The 17,423-nt window shown below is 40.5% G+C and overlaps 1 protein-coding gene across 21 annotated transcripts in view; it reads left to right on the top strand.

The window, feature by feature from the left end:
* PTPRK (protein tyrosine phosphatase receptor type K) overlaps positions 1-17,423 on the top strand; it is a 473,693-nt gene that overhangs the window by 324,162 nt on the left and 132,108 nt on the right. For all 21 annotated transcript variants that reach the window (XM_075862349.1, XM_075862356.1, XM_075862353.1 and 18 more), the window contains exons 8-11: positions 8,836-9,138; positions 12,529-12,638; positions 13,001-13,202; positions 16,127-16,232. In XM_075862349.1, the coding sequence (XP_075718464.1) occupies positions 8,836-9,138; positions 12,529-12,638; positions 13,001-13,202; positions 16,127-16,232 (721 nt within the window). The remainder of the gene's footprint in view (positions 1-8,835; positions 9,139-12,528; positions 12,639-13,000; positions 13,203-16,126; positions 16,233-17,423) is intronic.

Here is a 17,423-nt window from a genome sequence, read left to right as displayed (position 1 = left end):
GCTTTCTCCCAATATTACACTAAATTGTATAGGCTTAAAGATGAGCCGCTAACGCACAACCTACCACTGCAGATACTTCAAAATTGATGGCGTCCCTTTGACTGTCTACGGTTACTGCTGAGGGGCTGGATTGCCCTAATGAACCATTTTCCCTTGCAGAAATACATAAAAGCATTAAATCCACCAAATAGCATAAGGCCCCGGGAACAGATGTTCTTTCTAATGACTATTATAAACCTTTTGCAGCCTCTCTTACTAACATTGTTCTCCTTTTTGCAAATCTCGGGTACCATCTCTCCATCTAATTTTGAAGCTTCATTACTATGTCGCCCAAACCGTGGAAGACCCCAAATAGACGGGATAATTTTCATCCCACTTCACTATTAAATTGTGGTTTGAAGATTTATGCCAAACTCCTTGCCACTTTTCTTCACATGGTTTTATTTTACCTGGTTTCTCTGGAAAAGGTGGGGCTTTTGGCAGTACAGCAATCGAAAAATGTTACCTGCAGATTGATTGAACTTTTACATATCTCTGAGCTGTATAGGACCCCCAGAGTATCATTTTCTCTCTAGATACTCAAAATCTTTTGATAGAGTGCACTTGGGGGTACCTAGATTCTGGTTTTCCTAAATTTGGTCTTGTATGGTTTAATAAAAACAGTGTGATGACTTTGTACACTATTCCGAACACTAGTGTATATGCCTCTGGTTTTAGTTGTCCCAAATTAAATATCTGCAATGGTACCCGCCAGGGCTGCCCTTTATCAGCAGTTATATTTGCCTTAGCAATGGAACCCCTGGCGGACTTTCCCAGCGCAATAAATCCACCCCAGCTAGTACCCCTTTCTCTTGGCGTAAGATATTACATAACTGGGAGTTACGTTTTGCTTTCCCACCCGCTTAATTGTACGAAAAAAATTAGGTTGGGGTGTGAGACCCGAGATGGAGAATTTCTAAACTAGAAATATCCTGGATTTCTAGAATTCAAACTTTAAAAATAATTATTTTTTTTACCCAAGATACTATACATTTTAAGGGTGTATTCCTTTGCACTTTTCCAGGATGCTTCTTACTAAGCTTCAATCTCTGGTAATGCAAACTTGGAAAAACAAGTGGCCTAGGGTCACACGTAAAGTTTTACATTATTCATTTAAGCATGGGGGAATGGGAGACCCTAATATACAACCATACCACAAAGCTTCCATTATAGACTAATTAAAAGATTGGAGGAGCCCTGATTCTACACAAAGGTGCACACTGAATTAACATTTACGAAACATAACCAAACGTAATCCACTAGGTATGTTTATTCTCTCCCCCTCTATATTAATCTCGTTAAATATCTGGAGGGATTTAAAAAGGCGCAAATAATACTGTTAATATTCCTCTACACAATTAACCCCTTAAGGACGCAGGCTTGTTTTGGCCTTAAGGCTCAGAGCCCATTTTTCAAATCCGACATATTTCACTTTATGTGGTAATAACGTCGGAATGCTTAAACCTACCCAAGTGATTCTGAGATTGTTTTCTCGTGACACATTGGGCTTCATGTTCGTGGTAAAATTTGGTCGATATATTCAGTGTTTGTTGGTGAAAAATTGCAAAATGTAGAGAAAATTTTGAAAAAATAGCATTTTTCAGAATTGAAATGCATCTGCTTGTAAAACAGACGGTTATACCACCCAAAATAGTTACTAGTTCACATTTCCCATATGTCCAATTTAGATGGGCATCGTTTTTTGAACATTCTTTTATTTTTCTTGGACGTTACAAGGCTTAGAACATAAACAGCAATTTCTCATATTTTTAAGAAAATGACAAAAGCCTTTTTTTTAAGGTACCTCTTGAGTTCTGAAGTGGCTTTGAGGGGCCTATATATTAGAAACCCTGATAAAACACCCCATTTTAAAAACTAGACCCCTCGAAGTATTCAAAACCGCATTTCGAAAGTTTTTTTAACCCTTCAGGCATTTCACAGGAATTAAAGCAAATTGGAGGTGAAATTTGCAAATTTCATTTTTCTTGCTGAATTTCAATTTTTTTTTTTTTTTTTACTGTTACACAGAAGGTTTTACCAGAGAAACACTACTAAATATGTATTGTCCAGATTCTGCAGTTTTTATAAATGTCCCACATGTGGCTCTACTGCGCTCGTGGAATAAAACACAAGCCCTAGAAGCAAAGAAGGACCTAGTGCATTTTGAGGCCTCTTTTTTATTAGAATATATTTTAGGCAGCATGCCAGGTTTGAAGAGGTGTTAAGGTGCCAAAACAGTAGGAATCCCCCAATAGTGACCCCATTTTGGAAACTACACCCCTCAAGGAATTCATTTATGGTTGTTGTTACCATTTTGACCGCACAGTTTTTTCACAGCACGTATTTGAATTGGGCTGTGAAATGAAAAAAATTTCATTTTTTCCAATAAAATGTCATTTGTGATCAAAATTCCTTATTTTCACAGGGAACAAAATACCCCATTTTGTTGCCCAATTTGTCCTTAGTGTGGCAATACCCCATTTGTGGGGATAAACTGCCGTTTGGGCCCATGGGAGGGCTCAGAAGGAAAGGAACGCTATGTGTTTGTTGGAGTCCAGATTTTACTGGATTGGTTTTCGGGTTCCATGTCGCATTTGCAGAGCCTCAGAGGTATCAAAGCAATGGAAACCCACCAGAAGTGACCCCATTTTGGAACTACACCCCTCAAGGAATTCATTTATGGGTGTTGTGACCATTTTGACCCCATAGTTTTTTCACAGAACTTATTTGAATTGGGCTGGGAATGAAAACAAAATTATTTTTTTCAAATAATATGTAGTTTTGGCTGAAAATTTATTCTTTTCACAAGAAACAAAATACCCCATTCTGTTGCGTAATTTGTTCTGAGTGCCGCAATACCCCATTTGTGGTGATAAACTGCCGTTTGGGCCCATGGGAGGGCTCAGAAGGAAAGGACCACCATTTGGCCTACTGGGGATTTTCTAGTGCGAAGTCATGTATGCAGAAGCACCTGAGGTACCAGTACAGTTGAAACCCGCAAGAAGTGACCCCGTTTTAAAAACTACACCCTTAAGGCATTCATCTAGAGGTGTAGTGAGCATTTTGACCGGAGACCTACACCCCATAAACTGTAATGTGGGTTCTCACGGGTATGGCAATACCCTACATGTGGCTGTTATCAGCTGCCTGGGCACACAGCAGGGCTCAGAGGGGAAAGACGAGGGGGGATAAGCTGTGCGGAGTGCATCAGGGTAAGCAAAATTGGGGTAAATTATAAACGAAGGGATGTATGATAAATTTTAAAACACTCTTTCATACAGAGCTCTGGTTATTCGGGACACGTGTCACATTGATATATTGTGTCATCCCTTATCGCCCTCTTATAGCAGACTTTGCACCTCTTTTGACTTTTTCCCTTCTTGCCAGTTTGGGGAACTTCTCCTGGAAAGTGTTGCCGCCCTGGTACGATGTGTGTGGCCTCGCTTCCAGAAGTACTGGGTGCCCCCCCTTCTTGGTCCCTAAAGATTAGGTTCTTGATGATCACCTCTTGAAATTCCAGGAAAGTTCCCGTCTGGCCTGCACATCGATGTAGCACGTACGCATTGTACAAAGCCATCTGTATGATGTGCCCGGCCAGCTTCTCATACCACACCGCATGGCACTGTAGGGCTTCAGAATTTGATCTGACAAGTCCGTCCCTCCCATGTACCTATTGTAGTCCAGGATGCAGTCTGGTTTGGGGGTGGCCTTTCCTTCATATATCCTAAACCTGTAGGTATACCCTGATGCACTCTCGCACAGCTTATACATCTTCACGCCATACCTTGCCCTCTTACCCGGCAGGTACTCGCGGAATCGAACCCTCCCTTTAAAATGTACCAGGGACTCATCAATAGAAATACACTTCTCGGGGGTGTATGCTTGGGGAAAACCGGACACTGAAACGGTCTAATAAGGGTCTCCGTTTATACAAACGGTCAAAACTGGTGTCATCTCGGGGTGGGCACGGCTCATTAGCAGTATAATGTAAGAAGCGAAGTATTGCCTCATTTATTTATTTTTTTAGGTTACAGTTCAGTTCTGAAACCCCTATCAAACACCCCATTTAGAAACTAGACCCCTCAAAGTATTCACAACAGCATTTAGAAAGTTTATGATCCCTTTAGGTGTTTCACAGAAATTTAGAGCAAAGTAGAGGTGAAGTTTAAATTTATTTTTTTTTTGTCAGAAAATCCTCTTTATACCATTTTTTTTATAACACAAAAGGATTTATCAGAGAAACGCAACTTAGTACTTATTACCCAGATTCTGCAGTTTTGAGAAATATCCCACATGTGGCCCTAGTGCGGTAATGGACTGAAGCACCGACCTCCGAAGCAAAGGCGCACCTAGTGGATTTTGAGGCCTCTTTTTATTAGGCACCATGTCCGGTTTGAAGAAGTTTTGTGGGGCCAAAACAGTGGAAACCCCCCAAAAGTGACCCCAATTTGGAAACTAGACCCCTTGAGGAATCCATTGTAGTTTTCTTGGGGTGCATGCGGCTTTTTGATCAGTTTTTATTCTATTTTTAGGTGGCGTGGTGACAAAAAAACAGCAATTCTACTATTGTTTTTTTATTCTATTTTTTTTACAGCGTTCACCGTGCGCTATAAATGACATATTCACTTTATTCTGCGGGGCAATACGATTACGGCGATACCAGATGTTTATAGTTTTTTTTTTATGTCTTATGGCGTTTGCACAATAAAATACGTTTTGTAAAAAATCATTCACTTTTTGTGTTACCTTATTCTAAGCCAGAACGTTTTTATTTTTCAATCAATAAATCCGTGCGAGGACTTATTTTTTGCGTAACGAACTGTACCATTTTTAGGTACATGCGACTTTTTGATCTCTTTTTATTCCATTTTTTGGGAGGTGAAGTGACCAAACAATTGTGATTGTGGTATGGTTTATTATTATTTTCTTTTACGGCGTTTACCGTGCGGGATAAATAACAAAATAATTTTGTAGTTCAGGCCGTTACGGACGCGCCGATACCAATTATGTATAGTTTATTTGTTTATCTATTTTTTATTAATACTAAAGGACTGATAGGGGAAAAGGGGGGATTTTTACTTTTATTACTTTTTAAAACTTTTATTTTCTTATTTTTACACCTTTTTTTTAACTTTTTTTTAACTTTATTACTTTGTCCCACTAGGGGACTTGAGGGCAGGAGGCCCTGATCGCTATTCTAATACACTGCACTACATGCGTAGTGCAGTGTATTAGAACTGTCAGCTACTCACTGACAGCAAGCATAGTGGGTCCTGACGTTGTCAGGACCCACTAGGCTTCCGTCTATGGCATAGCCGGACGCCATTGTTTGGTGTCCGGTTGCCATAGCCACCATCGCCGGCCGCTATCGTGTAGCAGGCCGGCGATGGCAGCTTAACCCCTAAAAAGCCGCGATCTCTATAGAACGCGGCTTTTAAGGGGTTAATCAGCGGGGACACAGCGATCGGTCCCCGCTGTAGGAGCTGTGACAGCTGCTGTACGAGACAGCAGCTATCACAGCTCCTGTATGTGTCGGGAGGACGGCCGAAACGGCCGTTACTCCCGAGACGTACTATTAGGTCATGGAGCGCGAACGATACAGCTGCCATGATCTAATAGTACGTCCAGGAGCGGGAAGGGGGTTAAAGTTTATTTTAGCTGACTGGGCAGCTAACTATTTAATTTCTATAGACTCCTTGTTTCAAGGTACAATAAGGACACACACACACACACACACACACACACACACACTGCGTATTCTGTGCAGATTTGCCAAGCAAATTTTCCTACTACTTATTCACTGTGTAATACAGTACCAGCAAAGTAAATGAGGTATCAAGTAATCTTATCTGCAAGAATTGTCCCGCAATTAAATTGACCTGTGGTGCGTATTTTAAAATCTGCAACATGTCAATGTATCTTACGTTTCAGTCTTCTTATATTGAAATGTCGAAAGCCTGGATTACACATAGGCCTCAGTCCCCGTCCCCCCCCATCCCTTCGATTTCCATTCCCCTATTCCATTCTCCCAGTCTGGTCATCCCTTCTTCCACTCTCTTCACAAAGTGTAATAGACATAATTTGGACATGTTGTTCTCCCGATGTCATTATGAGTATGTGACTTTTTAATTTATTCTGTAGTCTGTTCCTTACTGACCTGCATGTCAGTATCTATTTGAGAAATATTGGGGGGAGTTTTATATTACTGCTTTATTCTGTTTTTGTTTTCTTTTTTTATTCAAAAGTTATTGGAGGACATAATACAGCAGTGATGAGTAGTGTAGCTGAGAATCCAGCACTGGGGTGACAAACTTACCAAAATGCTGCTGCAGCTTCTCTGTCTGTCTTTTTCACCCTGTTCCCCCTGCCCTCTCCATAAATTTGTATTGGCAGCATGTATGGGTTTCTTTCTCTCTGTTGACTACTCCCCCCTACCCACTCTGTAGACTTTTATGGACAGCGTCTGTGTATGACTGACTGTTCCTGCTCCCTCCCTCTACTCGACCCCTACCCTGTTCATATACTTGTATAAGCAGGCAGTGAAGTTACACTACTCTACTTTCTACAGTTCGGGAGTTAACGGAACTAGGGATGGATTTTGCTTGGCAACAGGGGGTTGACAGCAGATTACAGGAAGGGAGACAGTAACTTCACACAGTCTTTGCATGGATAAAACTACTTATTTTTAACTAAGTAAATTACAAAATTGATCTATATTTGGTATACTATTAGATTAGCATAAGTTGTTTGAAAAGTTAGTGTCCATTTAAGTATAAACACAAGACTTTGTGCCCTTAATGTGTTTTGCACAAATAAATTCTCATTTACTATAGTTTATCTGTTTTACACTATAGACATATAGATTGAGTTTCAGGCACAGAACTGTTAATTTGTGTCACCCTTGATTTTGTCAACCTTGTGCAGTAAAACCCAGCTATGGACAACATTAAATGGCTATTAAAATCTGCGTTATCCCTGAGACTGCAACTTTAACCGAGCAATTAGTACAATTAGCAGGCTGAATTGGCATGCAGGAGGATTCATCACAATCCAGGGGATATTGATGCTTTTCTAGTATGATGTATCGGCTAATTTACTTCCTAAGAAAAAAATTAAAAGCGACAGCTGCATGGTCTTCTCATCGCATCCCCATGCATCTGCTCCAAGCACTATTAAAATGGATCATGCTATTAATTAACATTTCCTCTTTAATGTTGTTGAATCTTAAACATTGATTAAAAACCCACAGGGAAGATCTCTGAACGGCAGGGAATGAAACAAAACAGCAATGTTGTTCCACCTTAAGGAAGCATCTTGTCAGGGCTGCAGACTTTTATTGGTCCTGGCCTGCAGGAAGCTTTGTGCTTTTTCTGTGTGTTTCTGAACAATTTAAAGAGGACCTGTCACCTATCTTGACATGTGTGTTTTATTAAACACTTGTATTCCCCATACTATTCAGAAGCATCTTGTCTTAGAACTCGGCATTGTACCATTCCTATGGTATTACTCGAAATGTATAAATAAATTGACAACTGGGTGTGAACAGTTGAGTGTATCCCTACACAGACTGAAAATGTCCAATCACTGCTCAGCCTCAGACCATGTAGGAACACACCACTTTAACAAGGGGAATGGTAACACCCAGTTTTCAATTTATTCATTAATTTCTTGGCGGAATAACAGAGCACTCTGGTTGTGCAGTTTCTAACAAAATATGTTCCAACATTGTTAAGTAATGGGGATACAAGTATTTACTAAAATAGACATGTCAGGAGAGGTGACCGGTACTCTTTAAGTACATTTGCTTTTATTTATAATTTGACTAGATTGTATATAGTGTAGATATCAGCAGAATTTACCAGCATACAGAAGATCCCCAAGAGTGGTGCACGCAGCAAAAATAATCCCGGGTCCAGAGGAACTTGCTTATCCAAAGTTAGAGAAGAGACCAGCGCAGCACTCCAAATGAAAAAAACATGTACTTGTTTATTCATCAAGCATGAACTTGCAACATTTCAACTCTGATGGGGTATTTCTCAAGCATGAGAAAAACCCTATTGGGTTGAAATGTTGCAAGTTCATGCTCGATGAATAAACAAGTACATGTTTTTTTTCTTTTGGCGAGATGCAGTTGTCGCTTCAACTTTAGATTGTATCTAGAGGTGTAATGTATTGACTGCTTTTCAACAGGCTAGTTGTATTTTACTGCTAGGGCATATCTGGAATTCCTATAGTTGAGATTATTATTTATGGTCTTTATTTGGTTATTGCAACTAGGATTGGGTTGCAATACGAGAAAGATTTAAGGGGTCTATCATCAGAATGACATACTAGATGGCTATATATATATATATATATATATATATATATATATATATAATATGTATCAGTTTTTCACACTGGCTCTATTGGCAGACTCAATAGACTGACACTTCCTGCTTACTGCAGCTCACTTGGCAGCTTTTGCTGTATAGACTGGGACAGTCTCAGCCGAGGTCATGGTATTTATTAGCTGCTCTATTGGGGGCCTAGATAAAGCAGGATAGCAACATTAATCACACAGACTCGGTATGCTTCTCCCATGTCATGTTGTGGTCCCTGGTGTAGGAGGCAGTACTTATCTCTTTTTGGAGGCTGTAATTGTCTATTGACCTCTATCTGTCAATTAACTCCCGATTATATTTCCCCATTATCTCAGTTGTACACACAAAACAAAATAAATGTTACATTTCTGTACTAGCATTTTCGAAAATTCTTCATCACACAGTTTACATTATGTATTTTTTTTTTTTCTAGAACCAATGAGAACACCTAAAACCTTGAAGATTGCAGACATTCAGTCCAGACGGATTGCTGTGGATTGGGAGTCCCTGGGCTATAATATTACTCGCTGTCATACCTTTAATGTCACAATTTGCTTTCACTACTATAAAGGCCATGGTTTGAACAAAGCGGATTGCTTAGACATGGATCCTAAAGCTCCTCAACATGTGGTTGACCATCTTCCACCTTACACCAATGTTAGCCTAAAGATGATCTTAACTAATCCAGAGGGTCGCAAAGAAAGTGAAGAGACCATTATACAGACAGATGAAGATGGTAAATGCATATTTATACTATGTATTGATAAAATGTGATGTTCTTGAATTTAGGTGTGAACCCGATTGACTACATCATGTAAAGTGAAAAATGTTTTAACAACATTTATAACAGGAGCCTATTCAAGAAAACAAAATGTCAAGCTAATGTGCTATAGTGCATGATTTGTGAAATATCACTTGTCCTTTAATCGTCGAGGTTGTGTTTCATTTCCACAGACTGCACCTCTTGGGAAGATTCGCACAATGGCTCTTTCATACATTAAAAATAAATATTGTGAAATGATGCTCGCTTTAGTGGTCACTCGGCAGTGGCACAAAGTCTTACTTTATTATTTTTAAGAAGAGGACAAAAAAAAGTGCTTAAATTCATAAAATTGTTGATCTACTAATGCCTAATTTTCTGAGCATTGCGTGTAGGATAAAGAATTGGGAGTTACAGCAAGGATTATGTACTGTACTGGTAGATTGTGGAATTGTGTATGCTTTTTGTTTTGCCAATATTCAGAAAGTAATGGTAAACACATAATGCAAGAGTCCCATCAAGACGGAAGAGCCCATGGCAGGATAAGTCTATTCAACATATGACATGCAAAGTTTGTCACTGTGCATTGACCCCTACTGCTCTGCACTCACATGTCAAACCGTTACAGGACCAGGCAATGCCTTTCTTCTTTACCCAAAGATTCAGTTGACAGCTCATCTGTCTGAAGATAAAGACATGTAACATGTCCTGCCCTGGCTTAGGAATTCTTTAATCTCTTCTGTCACCTTTCTTATTACCAAACCACAATGTGTTGAAGACAAATTCCAGATATACTAATCTTTTAAACAAGCTGGAGACCATGTCCCTATGTAGTTACTGTAAGAGCTATTCTAATTAAGAAAACCGTTGTGTTCTATCGCTTAATTTGGCCAACATTTATTATTTTAAATATAGAGTTCCTCTCTGGACAGGCTCTTTTCAACAGGCTAGTTGTATTGGACTGCTAACGCATATCTGGAATTCCTATAGTTGAGATTATTATTTATGGTCTTTGTTTGGTATTGCACTTGGATGGGTTGCAATACGAGACCTATTTAAAGTGACTGTATCATCAGAATGACATACTAGGTGGCTATGTATATATATAAAAAAAAAATATATATATATACCAATTTTCACTGAAACTTCCTGTTTACTGCAGCTCACTTGGAAGCACTTGTTGTATAGACTGGGACAGTCTCAGCCGAGGTCATGGTATTTATTAGCTGCTCTGTTGGAGGCCTAGATAAAGCAGGATAGCAACATTAATCAAATACACAGGACTCGGTATGCTTCTCCCATGTCATGTTGTGGTGTCTGCAATTACAATTAGCCTAGTATTACAAGTTTTGTTTTTTTTCCTTTGTGAAATTTACATTTAAAACTGAACATCCTGTTTAAAACAGGATCCTTTTTAAGAACAGAATACAAATGGATACTTTTTTTCCAATGGATGTTGCATGCTGGTTTTAAAGGTACCTTTTCTTTCTAATCACGGTGTGAACCTTGCCTTACTACACTGTTGACTTGCACTACTAGACTCCTGCTAGAAGCCGGTCTCGTGCACACCAAGAATGCAGACCATTCCCGCAGTTGTTGTTAGCCAGGTTTATGATTTCCAGTTACAGGAGGTGAAAAATAAGCAAAAAATAAAATCATTGACTATAGCTTCCAGCTGAACACAATATTATTATCCAAATAAAATAGCCCCAGGAACTGTTTACTTCTTTCACAGCAGTTTGGCTCTTTACTGTCTCACAACCATCACCAAAGGACAAGTCTCATGGGTTTATTATCTCCCAAGACTTCTGAGTAGTTGGCAACGACCTCTTTAAGGACATGGGGTCGTGACCTACCCTACTCTCAATGGCAGTCGAAAGAAATTTAATAGCGGCACTCACCATAGTTTATACACGTCAGCCCTTGAATTGCTATATAATACCTGTGGAGCTTTGACGAATATTTCCTGGCCGTTATTTTGGACTGTTTATCTACCCAACTGCTCTTACTTTAAAAGCCAGGTCCTGTCATCTCACATGGGTTTCTGGAAACTGAATGCAACTAAACAAACAACTATCACTGACTGTACAGGACAGGAACCCATGGGAAATATAGTCCACTACAACCACATTTCCCTAGTGATGTCACAATCTGTGCAGAAAAGGGTGGAAATATATGGACAATGTATAGCACAGCTTGGAGTCCGTGTTTTGCATAGAGATTTTGGTGTGTTTTATAAATTACACACAATCCTTATGTTTTATTCCCACAAATTTTGTATTCAATTTGAATAAGTATTGACCATTTGTGTCATGGACTATTACATTTCTATACATTTGTATATGAGAAGTATATTTTGGCCTTTCCCTTTTGGGGTTTATCATGGTAAACAGCCTTAAACTTTTACCTGAATGGTAGTGCAGCCATATTTCTTATACAATATAAATGTATCTTTATTAGGATAACAGGATTGTATAACATACATTTAAAAGCTAACCAGTGGGAAATCCACCCTCGATAAAGTGATATCCAGTCAATAAATTAACATTCCTGGATGAAGCGTTGGCAAAACATCCGTTGGGGTGCGGTGCCTTATCCTGGTCAGTAATTCCTTTGACTGCTCTGTGTTTTTATTGTACTATATTGGTGTTGTGTACTACCGCAATACTTTGTACCCTATCTTACATCACACAGCAGTTTTGCTTACACTGTTCTGTATGTATTCCCTAATCCATGTTAATTTATTGACTGGATATCACATTGAGGGTGGATTTTTCACAGGTTACTTTTTAAATGTATCTTTTCCAATCATATTATTCTAATAAAGATGAATTTATATTATTACATCAGCTGGTTATGTGCAAATTGCTTTTTTAGTGTGGGTGTTTAACCTAGATCACAGAATGGAATATATTTTGAGTTAACTAGCAGTCACTTATCACTATACTTGATGTGTAAGTACTCCTATCGAATCGTAATATGTCGAATCTCTTCAGAGTAAGGGTTGCTGGCTCTCAATATGCAGTACCCATACAAATTTCAGCTCCACTGACTTCTTCGGTTACTGTGCCCTCTTGGGTTCTGCATCAACATTTTTGAAGAACCCTTATCAGATCCCTGTGCACTTTCTATGTTTCTCCTGACAACTTGGCTTTGTTTCCTATTTCCTAGTGGATTATTAAATTGCTCTTATTTTTTTAATCGCAATGTCTAAGCCCAGAAAATGACCGCCTTTACTCTGTGAACATGATGAATATGCATAGTATAAAGTAAAGTGCCATGTATATCAGATTCAGGGGAGGATGACTTGTTAAAACCGTGGTATGATTATCAGAAAAAAGTTACAATTTTATTTTGTTTTTCCAGTTCCTGGACATGTCCCATTCAGTTCGTTGAAGGGCACTCCATTTGAAGACAAAATCTTCTTGAATTGGAAGGAACCAACAGAGCCAAATGGCATTATCACTCAGTTTGAGGTACCACTGCATACATCTGCTAAAATGTCGTCTTAAAATAATAGCTGTAATTAATCATGTCGGGTTATGCAGATTGTTGTTTGCAAGTTCCTAGCAGCTTGAGGTTATTGGACCATCATGAAGGGCAGAGTAGTGATGAGACTAGTGAAGCCCTCGGACAGGTGCAGAGCCGTCTGTGCTGATCATTGTGAATTCTTCTAATAAGTTACACAATGCGGGAACTTTTAATTAGAACCTGCGAAGTCATAGTTTGTTGGACATTCAAATGTTTGCTGACTTCATATAGCCTCTGTATACGACGTATTTGAGTGTGAAATGTGTATGGTCACAACCATTTTCTAAACTTCTCTTTATTTTGACAGGTGAAATACAACAGTATACGGTCATTTGATCCCGCAGTTCCTGTGGCAGGTCCTCCTCAGACTGTGACCAAACTTTGGAATAGCACACACCATGTGTTCTCTCAGCTGCACCCAGGCACTACATACCAGTTTCTTATAAGGGCTAGTACAGTAAAAGGATTTGGACCAGCGACCACTATTAATGTTACCACCAACATATCGGGTAATACAACCCGTATTCTGATTAAGTAATATACTGCACTGAGAGCGTTAATGCAAACCGACGTAATTTATTTTTGTTGAATCGTCTGACCCAAATAGTTAATTGGCACCATCCTTGTAAGAAATGAAACCTTGCACTTCATTAAAACTGCTATATTTTGGAGCTGCAGTAAAATTTTACCAGTAGTTAGGAAATTATTTCTACAGGAATTTCATAATTTCTTACCTAAATGAGAACTATGAAAGAACTGGTCTCAACCTCCTGCACTACCCTACCTGTCATGTCTTTATTTGTGCGCGCTGCTCCCTTTTCTCCAATATTGTAATCGGTTAGGCCTCATTTACACGAGCGTGTGCGTTTTGCGCGCGTAAAAAACACAGCGTTTTGCGTGCGCAAAAGGCACTTGACAGCTCCGTGCGTCATCCGTGTATGATGCGCGGCTGCGTGATTTTCGCGCAGCCGCCATCATAGAGATGAGGCTAGCCGACGTCAGTCACTGTCCATGGTGCTGAAATAGTTAACTGATCGGCAGTAACTCTTTCAGCACCCTCGACAGTGAATTCCGATCGCCATATCGAGTAACCTGTTTAAAAAAAAAAGAGGTTCGTACTTACCGAGAACTTCCCGGCCATTGCATTGGTGACGCGTCCTTGGTGACGCGTCCTTGGTGACGCGCCTCTCGACATCTGGCCCCACCTCCCTGGATGACGTGGCAGTCCATGTGACCGCTGCAGCCTGTGCTTGGCTTGTGATTGGCTGCAGCTGTCACTTGGACTGAATTGTCATCCCGGGAGGTCAGACTGGAGGAAGAAGCCGGGAGTTATCGGTAAGTCAGAACTTTTTTTTTTTTTTTTACACGTTCACGTATATTGGGATCAGAAGTCACTGTCTAGGGTGCTGAAACAGTTTAACTCTTTCAGCACCCTGGACAGTGACTGTCTCCTGCCGGGTTCGGTCAAAACGAGTTCGGCCGAACCCGGTGAAGTTCGGTGCGGTCATCTCTAAGACACTCCGTTCGGATGTTTGTAAACAGAAAAGCACGTGGTGCTTTTCTGTTTACATTCAGTTTGACAGCTCTTGCGCGAATCACGCAGTTCGCACGGAAGTGCTTCCGTGCGACCTTCGTGGTTTTCACGCACCCATTGACTTCAATGGGTGCGTGATGCACGAAAAACGCAGATTTTTAGAACATGTCGTGAGTTTTTTTCAGCGCACTCACGCTGAGCAAAACTCACGGACTGTCTGCATGCCCCCATAGACTTGTATAGGTCCGTGCGACCCGCGTGAAAAGCACGCGAGTCTCACGGACGTATATCACGTTCGTGTAAATGAGGCCTTATGCTCATATAGTGGTGAGTGTGGCGGCACAGTAAATCCAAAGTATTATGTTCTCTAAAAACAGTTGATAGTAGAATATGCCAAAACAGACAACCCTTTTTTTTAACCCATCTTGTGTAAGGCTGTTTTATATAGAGTGAGTATTACTATGATTTAACACTCTTCTGTATCACTGGTTAAGTACTCTGCACGCTTTGATCAGCTTTCTTGGGCTACATCACAATCTGCATGAAGGTAATAGTAAGTCACACCAATCCTAGGCAACAGGGACTTCAGTAAAATTTACCTTTGTTGAACCATTAGGGCATGGTACAAGAGGGCGACATACTAGAAAAGCCCTGTGAGTCTTTTTTTTAACTGTACCACACTCTAGTGAATCAATAACAGAAAATGTTGCTACAGTTCTGATGCCTTAGATGCAGTTGATTTGACATTTAGGCTATGTTCACACGGAGTATTTTGGGGGAGGAATATCTGCCTCAAAATTCCGTTAGGAACTTTGAGGCAGATATTCCTCTCCCTGCACGCCGATTTTCGCCGCAATTATCGCGCCGTTTTTCGCCCGCGGCCATTGAGCGCCGCGGGCATAAAACAGCGAGATATACGCTTTCTCCTGCCTCCCATTGAAGTCAATGGTAGGTCAGAGACGGAAGCGCCCGAAGATAGGGCATGTCGCTTCTTTTTCCCGCGAGGCAGTTTTACTGCTCGCGGGAAAAAGACGCCGACGCCTCCCATTGAAATCAATGGGAGGCGTTCTCGGGCCGTTTCTGCCGAGTTTTGCGACGCGGTTTCCGCGTAAAAAAACTCGGCAAAAGACCCCGTGTGAACATAGCCTTATGGTCAGATTGCAGCAATTACTATTTATAAATTAACAAAATGACTTGTGTGTGTGTGTGTTAAAGGGAACCTGTCAGCATGTTCATGCTCCCCTAACTGCGTGCAGCATGATGTGACAGCAGCCCTGTTTACACTAAACTCTGCTTTAATTTAAAGCGCTGCAGTGTTTCATAAAAATCATATCTGGGCAACTCCCTGGCCCAACTCCGCATGATTGACAGATGTCGCCTTAGTTGTGTATAAGGCGTGACCTGTCAATCAAGCTGAGTCGCGCCAGGAGGGGAGCTGCTCTAGCCCAGCACTACCTAGGATTTCTCTAAAGCACTGCACCGCTTTCTAAGTAAAAGAACCCATTCACAATGCTCCCTGGGATACATACGGTTGCCTTGGCAACTGTACCACCCAGCGTGCAGTTGCGTCTTACCACATCTGATGTCAGATCCGGCATGAGAGTAACGTTGTAGGGACACTTTAAGTGTGAACAGGGCACTTGTATCTACATCATGCTGTCCTAGACAAATATCTGACTCGTATATCCATAATGATCTAGGCATCTTTCTGATTTGGGCGCAATCTTTGTATTTGCTAGCCTCACTCTAGAATTATAAAATAAAGTCTGGATGTTTGAATAAAGGAAATCATCCCACTTACACCTTTGTATGTTTGTCTTGGATATAATTTTCGGCTCTTCAAATATGAATTTACTGTTCATCGATTGCCTCTAACATTTGTGATTGATGTTTTCACAGCTCCTACATTACCTGATTATGAAGGTGTTGATGCATCTCTCAATGAAACTGCAACCACCATCACCGTACTGCTTAGACCGGCACAGGCAAAGGGTGCTCCTATCAGGTATGTGGCATCAGTTGGCTTATGACAGGTCTCATTTTTCCTACGTTAGATATATTGGTCAGTTGGGCTGACACATCTTCTCATAGGATTAGGGTAAGTTATTAAGTCATGGACAAAATCCATATATAAAAACTGACTCATACTTGCCAGCAGTCCCGATTATGGCAGGCCAATCCAATGATCCAGAAACTAAAGGGGCGGAATTTATGCTTATGTGCACGAAAAATTGGATGTTCCAGCTGTTTTGTGAGCGTTCCCGGGCGTAATGGGGCAGGTCTTATAATGTGACGACTTTGGGGAACTGTATATAAGCTGTTGAATTGTTCGTTATTTTTTTATTTTTAACCCCTAGGCTAGTATTGTCCTAGGCTGAGCCTCATTTATTATTAGGCATGTAACTTAATTGCTAACTTGCAAAAGCATTTCTATAAGAATAATATGTATATAGCATGTGTTCTGACAGACGAGCAAAATAGTAGGTGGATCATGTTACTTACACTCCCCGTTTTCTCTCTTGCCCACTACTACAAGTCCCAGGCTGCTTTACCGCTCCCAGTTTGTGTACGTGGCTATCGGGGAACAATCTTTACTGTCTGTAATCTAATGCTATTCTTCAGCATGCGCAAGATGTAGGGCAGACACGTTAAGGGATTCTGCATTTTTCACGTGTGCGGAGTAGTGTGCCTTCTGAGACTCCGCTCATATCAATCTAAGTAATCGGATTACAGGATGTATTCCATGGCAAATTAAATAAGACCATAAATTCCAAGCACGACTTTCTTGTGGCTGAAAAATTCCTTTAAAGAGGCTCTGTCACCACATTACAAGTGCCGTATCTCCTACATAAGCAGATTGGCGCTATAATGTAGGTGACAGCAGTGCTTTTTATTTGAAAAAAAACTATCTATTTTCGCCACTTTATTAGCGATTTCAGATTTATGCTAATGAGTGTCTTAATGCCCAAGTGGACGTGTTTTTACTTTCGACCAAGTGGGCGTTGTACAGAGGAGTGTATGACGTTGACCAATTAGCGTCATGCACTCCTCTCCATTCATTTAGACCGCGCATAGGGATCCTTTTAGATCGCTATGCGCTGTGTTATACTAACACATTAACAATACTGAAGTGTTTAGACAGTGAATAGACATTCCATGGAATGTCTATTCACAATCTCTGCACTTCGTTACTCTG

The sequence above is a fragment of the Rhinoderma darwinii genome, chromosome 4 (assembly GCF_050947455.1).
Source record: "Rhinoderma darwinii isolate aRhiDar2 chromosome 4, aRhiDar2.hap1, whole genome shotgun sequence".
In the NCBI taxonomy this organism is placed as follows: domain Eukaryota; kingdom Metazoa; phylum Chordata; class Amphibia; order Anura; family Rhinodermatidae; genus Rhinoderma; species Rhinoderma darwinii.
The sequence above is the reverse complement of the archived record's forward strand: the minus strand, read 5'-3'. Positions and strand labels throughout refer to the sequence as shown.